A 15,853-nucleotide genomic window follows, 5' to 3' on the forward strand; every position below is an offset into this window, starting at 1 on the left:
CTTCTCAATTTCTAATGCAATAGCATTTCAGATTGACTGGAGGTTCTTTTCAAGGTTCGGATGCTGCAGTGCAGATGTGCTCAGATGTGTCCACATGTGCCAGCTTTACACTCACCTTTCACCCTCACGCACTTTGACAAGACGAGAGGTAAACACCCTGTGTGCTGCACAAGTAACTAAAGTACCTTCACTTAATCTGTTCATATGTGCTTAATATTAACTGTAGTCATCCTGAATGTGAGCAGATGAGAGGACAAATGGGAAAAAGGTTTTCATGTCATAGACAAGACATTAAACAATGATGACAAAATGCTGAAAATAAATCCATTAAGAAAATCTTTCCATTACTGAGTTGAAGAAAATAAATATTTTATTTGCAATGTAAAGTACAGTATTTACAATCCACATTAAGTGCATTAATAAGTAACAGAGCAAAAGTTTAAAAAAAATCAGCTTTTAATTCTCTAAAAATTATGCAGCACTCTTACATTTGTATGCTTCAATTAAACTTCTTCCGCATTCAGGCATTTAGCACCGTACTATTACTACATTTCTTGAAGCAAAGGCCAGAGATGTATAAGCAATCAGGTTAATTATGTTGATACCATGTGAACACCTCAGTTTTAAAGCTGCAAATACATAGCACATATCTACAGTTTGTTACCAGGTTAAGTGACAGGAATGACACTAAATGCTTATACAGTGTCAAACTAACAACCACCCATTAAATACTAAACAGTAAATACATGTAAAACTTTTGTCGTAATTGCTGAAAGCTGCAATCTATTATCTAAAAAGAACAAAAGTCAGAGTATAAAATTAAATCAGTTATTTACAAGATGTAGCATTAGTCTCACTCTCTAGGCTGCTTTACTTCACTTTTTTCAATAAAAGAATATTTAATAAGCCATGATAAAAGATGTATAATATTAAACTATTATTCCACATCTGGTAAAGCACTGTAATATTCCATTTTGCGAACTGCTACATACTTGTTGACTATTCAGTGATCAAAAATGTACTCAAACCTATGTAATCTTATAATTAAAGTTACTGCTAAATGTAAAATTGTACTAGCACCAAAGTTTTTGAAGCAAAGCATACATGTTATAAATACCCAAATTTTCAAATACTGTATTGTTTATTGCTTACACAAAAAACCAAAAGCCAGAAAAATAAATAATCTCTATCTAAACACAGATCCTGCCGTCTTACAATTTTAAAAAAGGCTGAATGTGATCTAGTGTGTTTGCCACCGGTTACGCAGCAAAGAATCAGTGATATTGTAAACAAACCTCAGTTTTCAAAAAGGTCTTAGTGAGTTCACAAGCCTTGTCAGTTGCCCTTTTCTATGAAAGCAACATCTAACAACTTTATTTCCATTAAAGAGAAATGTTAGTTACAAACAACGACATTATACTTTAAAAATGTGTTGACGGTAGCAAAGCAAGGCCATATATGTATGAATATATATGTGTATACACACACACACACACACACACACACACACACACACTGCATATAAACTAATGCACAAAATAAGCTATGACTAATCACATCATGTACTGCCTGAATTAGGATCACACTGTACATTATCAGCATTATCATATATTGCTGATGTATTATCATGCCGCTCAAACTGATTGCATGGAAATGACACGTCAGTCCAGCACATCTAAAATGTATGGTGCAGCAAAAGTTCAGAAGAACAGCATGAGCATACATTCAATGTACCTTCTGAATCTTCTTTTGCGTTCCCAATTTCCGTTTGTCATTATGAGAATGCCTAAAATCTAAAGCATTTGTTAATAAATCACAGCTCCTTCCTCTGGAGGCAATATTTTTTTTCATAATAAAAGTTCTATGTCTAGCAGAAATGAATTTTGTATATGAGAAGCACATGGACTACATGCTGTTATTGAGATATAATTTGATATTATTTGATTCTCTGTGGAAGCCAGCATCTGATGCTGTAAAACCATTCTGTTTTTTGAAAATATTCATGCCATCTCCACCAGGCTCTTGCTCCAGGCTTGTTTTTATCATGCTGTGCATGGAATGTACTTCATTCTCAGGGACAAAACTTATTAGAACTGGAAATTATTTTACGCATAGCAGTTAACCTCATGACAATAAATACATTCAGATACAGCCGTGACTGGTCTGCTTGACTGAGAAGACACGAATGAGCAAATGTCAGATAGGGGGAGGAAGGTGACTGACAAGCAGGATTATTAGTGGGTGAACAGAGGTCTCTGTGCACTGTCATTCCTGCTCTGATCCAAAGAGTTGCAAGAAGAAGGAGAAGATGTAGACAATGTCTAGGTAGATGTTAAGCGCAGCAAAAATGTATTCCTCTGGACTCATGGCATAGCGTCTGTTGCCCATTAGTAGCTGAGTATCAAATGCCAAGAACTAGAGAGGCAAACAAAGTGAAGGACCGAATATGTGAATTGCTCATGCAATGCAGGAATGGACACAGCTTACTAATACTTTTAACACAATGTCAACATCCTTACCATGGTAAATACTACTGCCCCCAGGGCAGCATAGACAGCATGTAACCATGGCACCTGCAACACAAAACAGGTTCTTAGGATTTTTTTTTTTTTTTTTTGATTGCTATGGAGGAAATTCTCATTTGTGCTCAAAAAAATAAGCACCAGGCTTAGGGCAGATTTTTTTTCAACCTTTCAATCAAAATGAAATGAGTTGTAGAATCTTTTATAATAAGTGTCAAATATGACAAATGTGACAAACACGTAATACTTGTAGGTGTATTATTGTGCATTTTATCAACTGTTGCTACTTTTGATTAATTGAGAAAAGGAGCTTGGAGGTACTTACGTAGCCGAAGGGCAGGAGAATAATGAGGAACAGTCCACAATACAACAGAACCATGACCAAAATGAAAAGCACCCCTTGGCATGATGTCACGTCAATCTAGAGAAAGAACAAGTTGCAGTACTTAGCTGTGAAACAGCAAGCATTGTCGTGTCTCGCTCACATGGCCATTACGTCCTTGACATGGGCTCCTGTGCTCCTTTAAACAAATGTCTTACACTCAGTACTGTGGTCATACTGTATATCCATTTTCAATTAATATTTGTCCAGTGAAGGGTCGTGGTGATCTGGGACCTATCTCAGAAGCACAGGGTGTGAGACATGGTACACATGTCTGAAGCACATGTCTGGATGTGGTTGGACACCTATTCCAATATGGGGAGATGGTGCAACTGAGTTAGATCCAAACCCATGTATGAATCCAGAGCCCAGTGTGTGATACATGATGCAAAATGAATTTTCAAATTGACCACCATTCACTTAAATCTTGCCAGTAACTAAACAATGAACATGATTCCAAAAAAAGTTCATAATTTTTTCCCTTTACTGTATTTGTTATATTGTTTCAGCAGAGTTCTCATTTAAAGCCCAGTTATGTTAGACCATTTCTACAAATGCTAAATCCTGCAAAATACAAATAACGCACTGACACAGAACACAGATCAGTGGAAAGAAAAAATACAAGCGATTAAGACTGACAAATAGGATGTTCAGATGAGGATCATTCTTACCTTTGTCTGGAAACTGAAGATGGTTACTGACAGACACACCAAGGCAGTGATACCCAAACAGATCATCACAGACTTAGTATTATAAAAGCTGCAACAAAAAGTTTTTTTTGTACACTGTAATCAAAGAATATTTCAGTTAAAAGTAAGTAAAAGTAAATGTAATGGGTTGTTAAAGGGATGAACTAGTGCATTTTCTACTGCATGGAATAAAAGGTGGTGTACAATGCTGCTTCAGGTATTTGAACCCTATAGGGATGGTCATTATTGTTGTACAAAATATTAAAATAAACTTAGAAAATCTAAATACACACACACTGTCTGAAACCGCTTGTCCCAAGTGGGGTCGCGGTGAACCGGAGCCTAACCCGGCAACACAGGGAGCAAGACTGGAGGGGGAGGGGACACACCCAGGACGGGATGCCAGTCTGCCGTAGGGCACCCTAAGCAGAACTCGAACCCCAGAACCGCCAGAGAGCAGGCACAGGCCAAACCCGCTGCGCCACCGCGCCCCCCAAAATCTAAATATTAAATCTTAAAATAAACATATAAAATGAATATGATTTACACACCTGATTCTACTTACCTACTTGGTTTAACAAATACAACCTGGGGTTCACTTATTTTTACACCTGCACTACTTGTGTGTTCTTACTACACACACAATTTCCTCTAAAGCAACATATGAAATTGGTCATTACACACCTCTTATGGCACATGAGAAACACCGATTCTCATTAAATAACCATTTTGTGGTAAAACAAGTATGTCAGAGCTTCACATACTTCCAAGCAGCACAGTACATGATCTAAAGGCAGAACATAGTGACAGGTGGGACCTTTCAGGATTCTCAGTGTTCTTTCTCATAAAAAGCCAGAAACTTAAGGGAACAGGCGGACTTGATAACTGGTGAAATCTAACAGTACAGCAACATCGATACTTTTACCTGGAGACAAAAGCCATCATGTTGGCCATGCTAAGAGTCTGTGGCATGAGAGCGTAGAAAAAAAAAGAGTGAAGAAAAAGACAGAAAGCAATGAGACAAACCACTCAGGTGGAAAAAGAGACCATACCTGGAGAGCATCCCTGTGATATAGGAGAGAGACAGAGTCTGCAACAGAGCATGTCCATTAGTGTGGTGAGTGTAACAATGAGCAAAAGTGCAATTTCTGCTTTTCAAAGCTGAACAAAGAGTTAAACTGTACGGAACAAAGAATGGAATTATACTGGATTTTTATTGAATGAACTGGAAAACAATCCTAAATGTGCCCTGATATAATAAGCTAACATATTTTTTGATTACATTAAGAACTAATCCTTTAGAGTTTGTATAATGTTTATTTCAGAAAGCCCAGCATGTTTAACACCCATTTGGAATAATTCCATTCATACATTTTCACTAGAGTAAATTATAATCTGAATGCTCGATCCACTGAGAAGTCATAATGATCCCTTGTCCATCTAAGAATAGTTTTACACGTGATGATACTCACAAAAATGGTCAGGAGGATGAGATTCCATGGAAACTGTCGTCTGAATTGAAGACAAAAATCAAACAGGGTGGTGAGGTCCATGATCATGTATATTAATTCAGTTTGTTATTTATGTGACAAAATGTTTAGGACAATAACAATACCCACCTGGGTCTAGTACAGCAAGACAGCGTCAAGTACGTGAAGAAAAACACTGCGCTGTTGGACAAAGAGACACTTCGTAACACGGACACATCTGATGACAAAATACCATTATGGATTATTGTTTGACACTTACTAAGAAATCCAATACCAGACAGGGTTCGCTTGAATATACACCTTTACTGGATCACTGTGGGACAGAAAAATCACAGGTGTTCAAAGGAAGCTGTTTTCCAAGAAAGGAAGTTCCAGACTAGGATGATTATTGTATGATTTTTTTTTTTCCCAGCCCACAATTTCATTCCATTAAGTTCATTACCCTATTTAACTGTTATTAATCCATTATTCTTGGTAGAATTTCCCAAAAATTTCTTACTTCATCATATTTCATTAACTAATGTGAACCTCATTCTCAAAGCAAACAAAATTTTTTTTTCAAAAATCACTAAAGTTACCACCACGACCCTCTCCAGGGCAAGCAGAAGGAAACTGAACTGAAGAAATATTATCCATTAGAGTACATTATAGAGCACATAATTGTACTGTACAATGTAATTTAATCATTTAATTCGATACTGAACTACAGAGACGGAAGTAACAGCCTTAATGCCTTTGGCGCGTCGCGTTTTTGGCACTAATGAATGACTCACTGACTCACCAAAAGGTGAACACAGCAACGATGGCCAGTGTGATGAAGAGCTGCGTCATCAAGATGGCATAGACCTATAAGGACACATCAAGACGTGTGAAAGAAGCACATTCACGCTGAGAAACACACAAACAGAGCTGTTACACCCCAAACAGATTATGACACACAAACAATTGTGTACTCTGCCACTTCAAGAATAACATCTACAGGTGGTCCCTGATTTACGATGGTTCGACTTACGATTTTTTTCGACTTTATGATGGTAAGCTGGCGATAGATTCTGACCATTCTTCGAATTTTGAATTTTTGATTTTTTTCCCCAGACAAGCGATATGTGGTGTGATACTCTCTCGCGATGGTTGGGCAGCGGTAGCGATCCGCATCTCCCAGTCTGTCATGCAGAGGTGTGTATTAGGTGTATTAAACGCATTTTCGACTTACGCTATTTTCGATTTACGATGGGTTTTGCGTAACCCCGTCTTAAATCGGGGACCACCTGTATTTGGTTTTGATTCCATTTTCAGTTTTGTATGGAGTTGAGTAGAACGACAAGGACTGGCAGTATAGTTCAGAGAAGACAAAATAACATACCAAAGCATACAAAATAGGAAAAGTTGGAGATGTAAAAGCATACCTTGCGAATGAAGACACGCCGAATGTTTCTGTCATCCCAGCCAAACTCTGTTGGCATGTCCCCCCCATCGAGGTAACCGCCACCATAACATGGGCCACTACCTTAAAAAACCAAACGCAAATACACTGCAACGACAGCCTTCATTTTAATAAACTGAACTGAGTCACCGATTCATTTTTGCTTGAATTGAAACATGTGCTCATGGGATGCCTCTAGGTGTGCGATGGTGGGGTCTTAATACCTGCAGTAGCCTCCTCATAGGATGGTGGGGCTGCTGTCTTTGCGCCTCCCTGCATGCCACCCATCGTCTTGTTTTCCACAGCAACCTGTAAGCAGGAAAACCTTAAATCATTCAAGTGTTTCTTACTTCAGTTCTAACTATCATGCTATGATGGACATGCAGTTCTTTACACTGTTTTACTTTAACACTTTGACAAATTACTTTTTTGTACTGGGGCGAAAGGCGGCGCGCCGAAATTTCAAGAAATACGAGTATTTAATTTTTTTTCCAGAAACTGCATGTTCTCTTTCACATTTCTGTTTGTAGTGGACCTAACACTACATGTGTTTACCCTCCCAGAGGGGCCAGTTTGACAGAACTCATCTCCACAGTGTGAGCGCTGGTGAGTCGAATAGTAATGCCATCCTGTTACCATGGAGACCAAAGTGGAGTGAATATAAAAATAGAGTAAAAATAGAGTGCGCAAACATTTAAGCTACGGATCGCTGGGCATAAATCGGTCATCAACCCGGACGGGACAGATATTTGTACAGGCAACATATTTATTTACAGTGAGTTCAAACATGTTTACTGTAATGCAGCTTGAAGTTAAAAAAATAAAGTTTTTTTTATAATTAGCTGTATCTGATGTTTTTACAGAACCAAACCCACAAATGGATTTCTGTATTATTAAGCTGCTGTTGATTGTATAATAATAATAGTAAATTGCAGGTATACAATTAAATCATTCACTTGTGGGCCTCTTATCACCACCATTCACCCCTCTAGTTGATGGCCGTAGTAGTAAAAATAATAATAATAATAAGCACACAGACTCACTGGCTTTCTTTCAGCAACCACTTGTCCACGTCAGGGTTGCGGTGGCCCAGAGTCTATCCCGGAAGCACAGGATTCTAGGCTAGGAATGGCACACCCTGGATGGGGTGCCAGTCAGTTGCAAGGGTAAAGACAGCAACTTAGTGGTAAAAATGACTGAATTCACAAACACACTTCTGGTCCTGGTTGCACTGACAAATTGAGGAGGCAGTGTGTTGACACTGAGAGTCGCATGTCTGGTGGCTTCACCTGTGACAACATACACCTAAATAAATTACAGGCAAGGCAGATTGCAGGCAAGGTCAAGCCTCGGCTTCTCAGCCTTGCTCTCCTCATGTGGTGTATCTCGTACCGTGTGTCGTTACACAACAGTGACCATATGTCTAATCTGCTATAAGCTACGTCTGTCTCCCTTCCCTCTCCCTGTCACCCATTCAAGCAGCCAAAATCCGCATTCCACAAAGAACGGTGTATTCCTGGTCGGCGGTGGGGTGAGTGGGAGATCAGAAGAAACATCTCAGCTTTGCTTTTTCCCTGCAAGTCTTTACGCCCTCAGTCAATGCCCGTTTTGTCTTCTGAGAATCACCCCCATTGTTCTTTCAAAGCATCACTGGCTGTTTTCGAGCCGCTGTACGTGCCACCCACAGCGTCAAACCAGTTTACAACAAAAAAATTAACAAGACCCTGCGTGTTTGTTTCTCTCCCTGCATTATAAAACAGTAACAGGAACCTGTGGCTTAAATTATTAACACGGATGGTAATGAAACTGTACAGGCTCACTGTTAAGAATTACCTGCAGAAGTTTTAAAAAAAAAAAACGCTTGACTTCATCTTCGAAGACTGTTTTCATGTGGAAAAAAATAATATAAGAATGTGGAGGACTAGGGTAGTAAGTGCTGGAAAAGGGAATCCTTCAGGCCCCTTAAAGAAGCTTGACTCTTATTAAAACATTGATCCCATCAGTGAACTAAGCTGCTGACACATACACTTTCGTCGGCCCTCTGGATTTACGTAAAATAAAGGTGCTGGGAAGCAGATGGATAAATCACTGTTACTTTACTCCATCTGTGCCCGTAGACGAGGTTCTCAGCTCACTCCTACTTCTAGAATATTCTCATTTAGCAGTTACATAAATCAATCCCATTCAACAGTGAATCCTTTCAGACACTTTAACATGACGTTAAAAATATATGACACCGGTGAGATTGTCTTCTGGGTTTGAAGTTAAAATTCAGCCTCAAAAAATTATCACCAGTCAGGCTTTTGATTATAGATGAGATATTGATGATAGTATTATGTAGTAAAGGCTGAATAGACTGAAACCCCCCCATGAGCACAAACATCCTGGGATTAAACAATTAGCTCCAACTTTTGTCAACATCACAACAATACCCTGACATTTCTGGTTGTTCATCCAACTCAGCCAAAACTAACCCTACTAAGCAGCTGAAATTCAAATACTAGGAAATCCTGATAGCATGAACCTGGCTGGTAAACGGTAACTCACTTATCGCTGCGTGACTTAAGGGGAAAAAGAACTGCGGCTAAAATAAATTATAGGAGAAAGGACAGTGAACCAGACTGCTATCTGTTATAAGGCTCCACATATTCCACACAATTCAGAATAAACTGTAAACTGCAAGGGCAGCAGTCCCTGCTTCGAAATGATAGGGACTCTCTGGAACAAGGTTGTCACATTGTCATTGCGGTACAAACCGTCAAACAATCCTGCCCATCACTACATGTGAGCCTCTACCTTTCCCAGTGTCATGGTCTCCAGCGGTGATCTCCAGGCTGCTTTCCTTTCTCCAGCTGTGAAACCGTCTGTGTTCTGTCCTCTCAGGACTTACACTAGTACAGAGACGGGTAAAAAAAAAAAAAAAGAGGACAACAAAAGGAGCACTGTGCTGCTACTTGGAAATAAATCGCTCTCTACTGTACAGATTAAACTACTCTTTATACTGCTGGGGTTGGATAATCCCACAATCGTGTACTTCCCCCCTCCCTTGATGGAAATGGATGTTCTAGCAACATCGAGGTGAGTCTCCAGTTCTGGAGGGGGCAGGGATCGTACCAAGGCCAAGCGCAAAGAGGGGTGTCAGCCCCGGCTTTGTTTTACAACCTGTTGACTTTGATGCAACTTGTCCACAGAACTCTAGTTTTGTTGCTGCAAAAGCTAGAGAGCAGCAGAGGGAGTTATTCAAATCACATGGTGCACTACCTAGGTGGAATAAATCCATTCTGAATAAAACAATTTTAACCTGCTTTTCTTTTACAAGAGAGAAATTTCTTTCATGTTAACTGTAAAATTACATAAACTGCAAATTGACAAATCAATCTGAATCTGGATGAAAATTTAAAGTTATGCTGTCCACAATTCTGTCAGCTTTGACATTTAATATACTTAAATATCACATGGTTTTCACATTTGCTTACATTACACTTCGGAAATTACATACATAGTTTGCGGGGGGCATTTTCATTAATATAAAAAGTGGAGTCCAGTAAATCCCAGGCAAAGGCTTTATTGTACCAAATCATCTGATATAAACAGCCTCCAAAGCAATTTCATAATAAATAAAGTGTAAATTTAGCCACTTAGAAGGTGACCACAGATGCAATCACTTGCAAAGGCTACTTCATAACATCTCCCCAAAGGGTAACAGTGAAAACAAACCTTCTGATGTCAGGTAGCGTATTCACACAACATTGATAACTCCCCATGAACCACTCCTGCCCCCCCCAGCTAAATCACAGTGTACTAATCACTTCCTAATCAAAACACATATTGAGACAGTGCAGTGATGTTGGCATTTGTGTTCCCTCCAATGGATTAATAACCATCATGGTGATATAACCCTCACTGCTTCTTCTACGTCACACTCAAAATCACACAGGGTGTGTGAAAATGGAAAATGTAGGAGGAAACAAGTTAACTCCCTTCACTGACATAAAAAGTAAACATCTAATGTAATGTGGAGCATCCATTTGGACAGAAGAGGGACCTCTACTATAACTTTGGGCTGCTCTATAAAACCAAACCTATTTCAGCTGAAAGAGGCATTAATTCACACTTACAAAACTGAGTTCTGCCTATCAGTCATTTGATACATAAACTGTAGGCATCTCCCAAAACAGTATTATGTCCCTTTTGATGTAATGCATCCAAGGTACATTGAAAGTCCCAGTCCTCTTTATTTGGTCTTATACATCTCCTTCTCCCCGAGCTCCCTCCAGACGAAGGTCAGAGTCCTGCCGAGTGAGGGTGAAGAGACTGACCACAGCCAGCAGGGCAGCAAGCATCATTGCTGCACAGCCCCCAAACATGTGTCTGGTTCCACTGCCACCTTCACCTCCTCCTGTCCCGGACACCTCCCTATGAAGTGCCAGCAGACCCAGGCAGGCCAGCAAATGGAGCGGAAGACGAAACCAGGCTAGGACCGCTGTCCGCCGCTCCTCTGGGATCACACGTCCCTGCAGGAAACTCACAGCTGGGAAGTAGAGCCCACAAGCCAGTTCCAGCAGAAGAAAGGCTAGGAAGGACTCTCGCGGTCTAGGCTGACCAGGGGCCGTGGAGAAGGTCAACATGAAGAATGAGAAGAAGGCCAGCAGCACAGCAAGGCACAGTAGGTGTCCTGGCTGCAGCCGGTAGCGGGCGGAGGAGGCAATGCGATACAGCAAAGAGCCGGCCATGCTAGCAGCCATCAGACAGGAGAACACTATGCCCAGGGGGGGGCCATGGGGATCCAGCACAGGTGTCCAGAGGAAGACAAAGATGTACAGAACACTTTCAAAGAGGGCCTGGACTCCACCTAGAAGCATCACACGCCTGTCTGAAAGCAAACAGCGCAAGCCCTCGAGGCATCTGCGCCAGAACCTGGCCCGTGCTGAGCTCTGAGAAGGCACTGCACTTGTGCTTGTGAGCAGCGGAATACTCTTCTCGCCCTCCGGTCCTTTCTGCCTCTCCTCCTTGCCCCAGCTGAACAACACTACCCAGCCACAGGCAGCAAGAAAGGGAACCGCGAGCAGAAATGGAGCCACCGGGCCCAGCGCCAACCACTCAGCCAGCATGTTGGCCAAAAGCCCCGCTGCCACTGCCAGGCCGTGATTCCACCCAGCAGCCTTGGTGAAGGTACTGGGGATCCACTCCTTGGGGAAATCATGAACATCCAGGTGACGGTGCACATACCAGGCCTCAAAAGCGGTGGTCAGAAGAGAGGTGGACACACCCCCCAGGACACGGCCCAAGATGAGAACAAAGTAGTCCCTTGACAGTTTGGTGATGCAGCAAGCTGAATAGGCCAGGCAGAAGAGTAGGCAGGTACGGCGCTGTCCCAGGGCCTGAGGGAGCCAGCCCGCCACAGGAGAGAAGAGCACACAGGAGGCCAAGCCACACACATAGAGAATAGCAATCTGCGACTCTAGGAAGCTGTAGTGGCGGTAGAGCTTGTACAGGTAGGGTCCCTGCAGCCAGTCCGCCCACAGGGCAAGCAGGTATCCCTGCAGGAAGAGTTTCTGGAAGCTACGGAAGGCAGGGTTGGCGACGGCCACTGGTGCGGCCTGAGGCGGTGCTGTGCGCCTTGATGTGAGCTCCAGACCCAGGCAAAGGGCCAAGAGGAGTACAAACGCTAAGTAGGCACACACCAGCATGATGCCGTATGTCCACCGAGGGAGGCTTCACCCCGAAGAGCCACTCTGACACCCGCTGGCTGTGCGGTGCTGCCCTCCTCATGCCAACGTCAACATCGCAGACTGCCGGTCCAAACCAGGAGCTGTGGAAACAGCACAGAAGTGTTCAAAAGGCTCAGTCGCTCAGCACAGATTTGAAGAAATGGACACTTTGCGAAACTAGGTCTACATTAAAAGAGTGACTGCAGAAATGTTGCAAAAAAAGTTATTACAAGATGATAATATTCCAGTTTATTTGGCTCCCTGATTTAAGAGAAAAAAACAATGTAACAAAAATATTGTTGTTGATTTTTTTTTTTTTTTTGCATTTTCCATTCAGTTTTGTTAGATTAAACATAATTTCAGCGTTAGTTTGTACTATGTCAGTTGTTATAAAACAGTCCACATCTTAAAATGAGCAAGTTTTGGCAAAATTTTGCCACTGGGTTCCAGCACCAACTTTTCTATCTGATGCTTTCTAATCAATCAATGTTCTGGTGCTTCTAGAATCTTCCAGTGACTAAAATACCAAACTAAAATGGACGCTCTCACTCTAAGAACTACTAGTGTTATTTTTTTTAATTCCTGAACTTTCATTAACTATAATCAACGTCGTAAAAATTAACTTAGAACTTTCAACAATTTTATTATATAAACTGTGTGTAAACTAACTGGTGCCTAACTAACCGTCTACGCGTGTCAAAAAATACAGAGTTGAAGCGTTTCCCAGGCTAATTATATCGCATGATTTGACGCAGAAACAAAGCCGACTTTAACTTCTTCGTCATGTGCTCTACATATACAAGGCTGGAAGAACATGCAATCAAAAAGTATGTTTATAATATAATTCACATCCCGCTGAGAACTGTGTAAGAACGGAACATCATGACTTTCTGTGACTACTACGTCTCGTCATTCAAAATTCATCAACACCATTACCTCGTTATGGATCTCCTCCTCCCACTGCAGCCGAACAAGGCCAAAAACGTATCAGTGCACTCGACTGTAAATATAAACGTACCAATATGGACTAAAGTGATTTTTCTATTAATTGTTCATATATCCAGACGAGGCCTGTTAATTATTTTGTACATTTACTTCCGGGTTCTGCATGGATGACAAACCACCGGGAAATCTCGCGATACCTCATGACAGTGAAAGTTAAAATAATGCTAAGCTATTTGAAAGGGTTATGTGTTCGGAATTGTGTTCTCTTACTTTAAATTGGGATATATTCATTTAGCATGGATTATTTAAAAGCAAAAATTCATATTCACTTTATTCAGCTATTTCAGTTGGCAATACACTGGGTTTTGCAGGCGTGGTCTTCACGCAACAACACACACGGTCTCATGACTAATACCGTCTCCCAGTATAATATAATAATAATAATAATAATAATAATAATAATAATAATAATAATAATAAATTTTGGACTTGGAGACCGCAGCTTCGAATCCCACCTTGTGCTAGTACCTTTCTTTGAAAACGGACGTTTATTTGCGCGTGTAAAAAATTTCGCAGTGTTAGGAAATCATGCAAATTCTCGGTACCGTCACCGAATGAATAAGTTATTAAAGCTTTTTAAAATCGTGTCCAGTAAAATGATATATACAATGTTGTGTAACTAAATAAGCGCTTAGGGAAGTTCCGTCAAGTCAGCGACACCTTATCAGTTTTGAATTTTCATCCTTTAATCGCCTTAAAGAATGCTTGTGTCACGAGGCCCGAAAATATGTACGTTTATACGTTTATTACAACAACGAAGGAAAATACGTTGAGAAGAAATTCAAATAATTTTTTATCCACCGCCGTGCGCTTTGAGAGCCGCCAGATGGCGAACAGTGGAAAGGTGCCGAGTCTGTGAACTGGCGCCGTTAGCATCATGCTAACGGTCCCGTCATTAACTTCTCGGACACACTTGCCGCATGTTTCTGGAATGAACTGCCGCAGAAAAGTTCACGAGTTCCAGTTTCTAGTCATTCAAACAATCTCTTGTGACAATCTGACGTGTCAGGCCCTTACAGTTTTAAAGTGTACCTAACTTTTGATGGCGTGGAGTTGCGGCCGTTCCGCCTGTTTGAATTGTACACTGAGTTACGGCACAAAATGCTCACTTCTCTCCAAATAAACCCCTTGTTAAACATTAATATTGTGGGGGAAGTTACTCTCACATTTATAGTTAGTTACTTAATAACTATAATAAAAGGTTAACCTAAGTATTAAGTGTTTTCCGCATAATTTATTGATCCCTGCAGCGCAATGTAACCATTGCCCCTCAAGGTGTGTTTTGTGCTTTCATTGTATCTCTGTTTATCTGAATAAAAATGGGCAAAAGCTCACTTGTAAAAAGAACTATCCCAGGGTCTGAAATATATGTTAAATTATCCGGAGTACAGATCTGAAACGTTTGTATTTTTAATGCATTACCCATGGTGATTACTGCTTTAAAACTTTGTCATTTTATTTTTGAGGTTTCACGATGAAACAAAGTAGCTCATACAGAGGGAGATGAACATATGTAACATAATGAACATATATTAATGTAATACAATACCACTTGAAACTTTGGCAGCCCTATAGTGATGGCCATTTTTTTGTATAAAATAATCCTAAATCTTAAAATGAAATTGTAAATTGAATAAATTATTATAATTTACACACCTGTTTCTACTTACCTACTCGGTGTGACCAGTGCAAAAGTAGAGTAAAAGTAAAACCAGTGGTAAAAGTAATGAACACTGGGGCTTCACATACAAGTTAAAAGCAGCTCTGTATGCTGTGCAGAAACCATCTATAAATGTTGTTAAATACATTTACAGTAATGTTACTTTATATCTACAATCTAACTCTGCAATCTCTAAAAAAAAGCTTCTCATCAGTGTCACATTTCATATGTACTTATTTTTGATGGAACTGAGGGTTACACCTATGGTATGTGTGATTGCTGTGAATTCTAAACAACCTGTCTGCCTCATTAAGGTGAGCAACTGAATACATATATAATTTGCCTCTTAGGAAATCTCAGCTATTTCAGAATTTGAGCTGATTTACACTGTCGGTGAAACATATTTCCACTGCAGGATTCTGCAGTGGAAATAGGGGGTTGATTTTGTGCTCTGCATGGACTGGTGCTGGAGGTATGCTGTAGGGGGAGACTACATTAGCAGTAGACCGTCCTATTTGTGAGAAAATACACATATATATCCATGGAAGGCCTTGTGACGGTGCTTAGAAAATGATGGGTATTTCAACATACTTATAAGGGCTGATTAGACAACAGCATTGGGAATAAATAACTTCAACCCAATCAGAACTAGAGCTATAAATATTAAGATAATGTAATAAAAGTATTTTCAAAATTATAAGTGTTGGGTGTACTCAGTTCTACAATTTTTGGGGAGACACAATTTCCCTAAATGAGGCAGCACATATTTCCAAAGCTCACTGACCCGAAACAGACTGCTGTTTACACAACATATTTGTTTTCACAAATCTTCATTTTTGTATACCCTACAAATGTATGGTTTTTTTGCATGTTGCTAACATTTTTTCATGTATAACTGTTGGCTGCAGTACCCTTGAGCAATGTACTAACCCTAAATTGCTCCAGTAAAATTGCCCATCTGTGGAAATTGG

General features: G+C 40.4%; 2 protein-coding genes across 3 annotated transcripts; both read right to left on the reverse strand.

Annotated features, from left to right (window-relative positions):
- Positions 1-1,175: 1,175 nt before the first annotated feature.
- LOC108939424 (protein lifeguard 2-like) lies at positions 1,176-9,807 on the reverse strand. Of its 2 annotated transcripts, XM_018760764.2 has the most exons (13): positions 9,303-9,807; positions 7,540-7,644; positions 6,731-6,815; positions 6,490-6,590; positions 5,865-5,929; positions 5,343-5,396; positions 5,213-5,263; positions 5,066-5,105; positions 4,646-4,683; positions 3,576-3,663; positions 2,848-2,943; positions 2,520-2,573; positions 1,176-2,415 (listed from the first exon to the last, which is right to left on the reverse strand). In XM_018760764.2, the coding sequence occupies exons 3-13, from the start codon at positions 6,792-6,794 to the stop codon at positions 2,266-2,268; spliced, it is 801 nt and encodes a 266-aa protein (XP_018616280.1). In that variant the 5' UTR covers positions 6,795-6,815; positions 7,540-7,644; positions 9,303-9,807; the 3' UTR covers positions 1,176-2,265. The 2 variants fall into 2 exon arrangements, with proteins under 2 accessions (XP_018616280.1, XP_018616279.1); XM_018760763.2 differs by lacking the exon at positions 7,540-7,644.
- Positions 9,808-9,971: 164 nt separating this feature from the next.
- mfsd5 (major facilitator superfamily domain containing 5) lies at positions 9,972-13,317 on the reverse strand. The gene is made up of 2 exons (XM_018760762.2): positions 13,154-13,317; positions 9,972-12,318 (listed from the first exon to the last, which is right to left on the reverse strand). Exon 2 carries the CDS (start codon positions 12,194-12,196, stop codon positions 10,751-10,753), a length of 1,446 nt encoding a protein of 481 aa, XP_018616278.1. The 5' UTR covers positions 12,197-12,318; positions 13,154-13,317; the 3' UTR covers positions 9,972-10,750.
- Positions 13,318-15,853: the final 2,536 nt, after the last annotated feature.

Source organism: Scleropages formosus, chromosome 19, assembly GCF_900964775.1.
Source record: "Scleropages formosus chromosome 19, fSclFor1.1, whole genome shotgun sequence".
Taxonomy (NCBI): domain Eukaryota; kingdom Metazoa; phylum Chordata; class Actinopteri; order Osteoglossiformes; family Osteoglossidae; genus Scleropages; species Scleropages formosus.